Here is a 4,725-nt window from a genome sequence, read left to right on the forward strand (position 1 = left end):
TAAGCAAAGCTTCCCTCTGTCCCCTTCTGTAACTTTGATTTCCTTTCTCTAGAGCGAGGCAGAAGTGAACCCCAAAGCTTACCCTCTGGCTGATGCACAGCTCACCAAGACACTGCTGGATCTTGTACAGCAGTCTTGCAACTACAAACAGCTACGCAAAGGTGCCAATGAAGGTAAAGTCTGACCTTTAGGAAACTTAATACCACCGCTAACATTAGCAAAAAAGGGTTTACTATACTAGGAGTTGTGGGTGGTGGTTGTCTTCTACCTATGGGTTTTGCTTTAGATGTTTGGTAATTCCCCATAGTCCTGGATCTCAATATATGTCTTCTCCATTGAGAAGTTTTCCCTTTTGATTAAATGGTCTAATGGAAATAAAACTAACCTGAGAGAAATTGTACGGCTTCTCTGTGCTCCTCCAATAGCTGGAGAAAAGTGTATTCTTGGTATACAGTAGAATCCAGATACCTGGCAGGGTAAGATTTCTAAACCCCTTGTGAAGATGTGGGCTTGCAAGATATCTAGGAAGCTGCAGTATACACTGTGCACAGCTGCTGAAGTGCTCCATCAGCTTGCTGCAGCTTTTACATTGCAGAATGCTGTTTCTCTAATTAGTTGCATGCAACTGCAGTGATGTTCTGCTGAATAGAGGAACAGCACATTTTCATGTAAAAGACATAGCAAACAATTCATGGCTCACCCTTAGTTTAGCTGCTAGCTAAGTAGGTTACAAACCACATTACACCATCAGATGAAGTATGCTGTTGCCTAGGAAAATTCACCCCTCTCTGAACCAGTTGGTCTCTTCAGGCAGTGATTCTTGACCCCTTGAGAGTCCCCTTAGAAAATGTCAGCTCCTCATTTTCACTCTTACTTTTCTGTAATAAAAACCAAACAAACAGAGTAGTTCTTTTGCAGCAAGGAAATCAGACCACAGCCAGTCGGATTGTTTTTGACACTAGATTGCTGTTTGAAATCTCTAGGTTTATTTTGTAAATTATGTTTAGGTGTTTGCACACCTAACAGTGCTGATATCTTGCAGCAGCCTTAAAAGAATCTCACAGAACCCCCCCAGTGCCACAGCAGCCTGGTTGAGAATCGCTGCCTTGAGGTGCCACACTTCCCTACCTTCTGCCTACCACTGTAAACCACCTCCAAAGACCACTCAAAAAAGAATGATCTGGCTTCTAAATATGTGGGGGAGGGGGAGTGTTTGACTATAGAAGGTGACTAGCTGGCTTATCAACATTGTATCCAAAGACTTTTCTATATTGTCCATTGCACCAATGCATATAAAATAATAGTGCTTAGGAAGAAGGATCCAGATTAATTGACTTGTGTGTCCTGTTTCTAAAGAAGTGGGGAATGAAAAGGATTGTTGAACTGGCCTTGTCGAGACAAGTTCTGCACCTGCACAAGCAGATGAGGGAGCAGCTCTTTCACCTGCTCCCTCCCTTGCACTTCAAGCCTGATGCCTAGAATATCTCCTCCCCAGATTTGTCTAATGTGTATGATTTTATTTTTGACACACCACTGCTTTCCTTGAGAGCTTCACATCCCAGCAGAGTCACTGTTTGTGCAGGTTTCCACTCTTGTCAACCCTTGCGCTAATGTGATCCCTTGAAAGGACTGTTTACTCCTCTTCTCTCTCACTTTGCAGCTACTAAGACACTGAACAGAGGAATAGCAGAATTCATCGTGATGGCTGCAGACGCTGAGCCCTTGGAGATCATCCTACATCTGCCACTTCTTTGTGAGGACAAGAATGTGCCCTATGTTTTTGTGCGCTCCAAGCAGGCCTTGGGGCGGGCATGTGGTGTCTCCCGGCCTGTCATTGCCTGCTCAATTACTATCAAGGAAGGGTCTCAACTGAAACCTCAGATTCAGTCTGTCCAGCAAGCCATTGAGAGACTGCTGGTCTAGAAACCAGTAGGTCCAGTCTGTACTTGGCAAAATAAAATTGGAGTGAGGGAATTTAATGTTTTATTTTTAGTTGACAAGGCAGTGGTTTGGTTTCAGATGTTTTCATTTCAAAATGCCAGGTATTTGTTTTACAGTGGCTTGATTCTATTTTTGTTTCAATTCTTCACTATAGCCAGCCTGGATTTTCTCTCCCCTTCCTTCTCCCTTCCTTCCAAATACAAGTCACGCTTGTTAAAGTACTTCTCAGAACTCTATTGTATAACAATTGTTCTTGTCCAATGTGAAAAATAAGTTATCGCCCCCTGTAGCCTCACTAACTGATCCCCCATTACAATGCTGTTTTTTGCAAGATGTTCTGCTAGAATCTCAGCTTCTACTAGACTGTGCCAAACCATGCTAAATGGTTTTGTTTGATGAGGAAAACAAAAGCAAATCCTTGCTGTAATTCATTTTCAGGTTACTGGAATTGCTGCTTACATTTAATTTCAAATAATAGGAGAGCAAGCATGGCTACTGTGTAGCAGAAAACATTGGTGTTTGCTATTGAAATGGGACAAGACAGCTATCAGTGGTGAGGGGGGGAGAAATCCCACTGCAATGCAAAGGGTGACAGCTCTAACCGTGCTTTTTTTTTTAATTTTTTTTTTTTAAATAAATTTCACAACTGGAGCATATAACCGTGTCAAACTGTTTGGTAAAAGCATGTGGCTCACTGAAGTGTTCCTGGTCACTAGTGAACTGATCAGATCACCCCAGGACTACTGCTTTACATTGCTGTCCAGCAAGGGAAGTCTAACCCCCAACACTAATAAGCTCTGTCTACCTGAAGCATGCTATGGTCTGCAAGCTGTTAGATCACTGGGGTGATTTGACCAAAAATCCAAAGGAAGATAGGAAAATAATCCTGGTAGAGAGCAATTTGTCAGGGTCCACGTATGTTGTATCTAATTGTCCTTGAGTAGGAGCCAAGTTAAGGATTTGGCTACTCTGGGTAATGAGATACTTGCCTTGGCAAACAAGGCAGTAAAACTTTATGGTGACTTAGCTTTCAGGTGCTGAAATAGACACAGGAATAGTTTACTTTCCTGTCACTGTAGCTGGGTGGTTCTCAACCTTTTTAGATTCAAGGCCTCTTCAGAAAATGCCACCTCTGAGCTTTCACTTGTTTGTTGACTATGGAAAAGTAATAGTAATTCTCTTGTTGCAAAGAACTAAAGACCATAATAGGTCAGAACATTTGTGAGTTTACTTGCAAATCATGTGTAAGTATATTAAGAGTGCTACTATTGTGTGGTACTCTTAAAAGGATTTTGCAGACCCTGATTGAGAATCAGTGCTCTAGGTGAAGTGAGCCTTGTAATAAAAGGTCACTGCAGTTCTTTTAAAACCTTCTCCATGCCTGCACCCCAGTTAAGAGTTCTATTTCTCAAGCTGAAGTGGTGTTGCAGCCATGTTTATCTGAAACCTCATAGAAAAGTGTGGTTGGAAGGAACCTATGGAAGTCATCTCATCCAACCCATGTCATCATCTGATTAAGTGAGCTTCAACCCATGAAAGCTTGTGCTATATATAATCTACTTTGGTCTATGAAGTGCAAATCTACCCTGCCTTGTGCTTGACTACAGACTAACATGACTAACCAAGTCTCTCTACTAAAACTACACACAATCATTCCTGTCACAGCCACAAGGCATAGCACCCTTATCTGCTGCTGGTAAAGTAGGGGGGAAATGGCAGTCAGTGTCAGGTGGCTATCAGGGTTGTTCAAACACATTTGAGAGATCCAAGGAAAAGGTTCTTCCCCACTGCTACAGAGAAAAGTAAAAAAACAACAAAACCTGCAATCCACACCAATCTGACTATGGGAGCAGAGGGGAAAGATCCTCTAGCCAGACACCACCTGGTTTTAGTTCCAGTAGGACCACTAGCATACCTCAGTCAAAATCCCTAGCCTTGGTTACAACCAACACCCAGTGCTTCTGAGGAAAATGGAAATACTCCTCCCCTTTACTCCCCTTAAAACCTGTAGCAATAAGAAGGGAAAGAAATTTCTTCCCAGACCCATGTGCCAATCAGCAAAGCCCAGAAGCATAGGAAAGACCCACAATATAGTATAGGCCTAACTATTCTTAGATCGTCCCTGACCAATACATACACAACTTCTTAACAAAAATTCTACAACCTCCGTAGGGAGTTTAATCTGCTACCTCACTGTCCTGACAGTGACATTTTTCCTGATATCCTATCTGAACCTACTTTGCATTGGTCCATGTCCTGCTCTGCAGTGAGAGAAAAGGTGTTCTCCCTCTTTTTTTATGGCAGCCCTTTAGATATTTGAAGACTTGTCAAGTCCCCCTCGAGTGCCTTTTCTGCAAGCTGCGTGTGCCTATTTCCTTCAACTTGTATGGCTTGCTTTGCAAATCCTTTATCATTTTTATCGCCTGCTTCAGGACTCTCTAACCTCTCTGTGCCTTTTTAAATGTGGAACCCAAAACAAAACACACTACTTTAGATAAGGCTTAGCCAGTGTGCAGGGGTGGATCCAGGGAGGGTGCACCAGTGCAGTTGCAGCCCCTCCCTCTCCCCCTTTGATTCCTGCTCTGCCCAAAGTTTAAAACCAGCTGCCTAGCAGTGGCAGCAGCATTTCTGTTCAGGCAACAGTGAGCTTGAATTCATTAATCATTAAAATCTGATTCCTTCTACACTCTTCATTCCAAAGGTGTTAATGTCCCGTTCTCCTTTTAGTAGTCTTGGTGTTTCACTAATCAAGCTAGCCTTTCTTTTGCAATTCTACAGTCTGCG

At 42.7% G+C, this 4,725-nt stretch overlaps 1 protein-coding gene across 1 annotated transcript in view; it reads left to right on the plus strand.

Annotated features, from left to right (window-relative positions):
• Positions 1 to 2,597, plus strand: part of SNU13 (SNU13 homolog, small nuclear ribonucleoprotein (U4/U6.U5)) — a 4,448-nt gene extending 1,851 nt beyond the window's left edge. The window contains exons 2-3 of the mRNA XM_019515096.1: positions 53 to 173; positions 1,661 to 2,597. Of these exons, the coding sequence (XP_019370641.1) occupies positions 53 to 173; positions 1,661 to 1,923 (384 nt within the window). The 3' untranslated portion in view covers positions 1,924 to 2,597. The remainder of the gene's footprint in view (positions 1 to 52; positions 174 to 1,660) is intronic.
• The last annotated feature ends 2,128 nt before the right edge of the window (positions 2,598 to 4,725 follow it).

The sequence above is a fragment of the Gavialis gangeticus genome, unplaced genomic scaffold, assembly GCF_001723915.1.
Source record: "Gavialis gangeticus isolate Ggan-Ray unplaced genomic scaffold, GavGan_comp1, whole genome shotgun sequence".
Taxonomy (NCBI): Eukaryota; Metazoa; Chordata; order Crocodylia; family Gavialidae; genus Gavialis; species Gavialis gangeticus.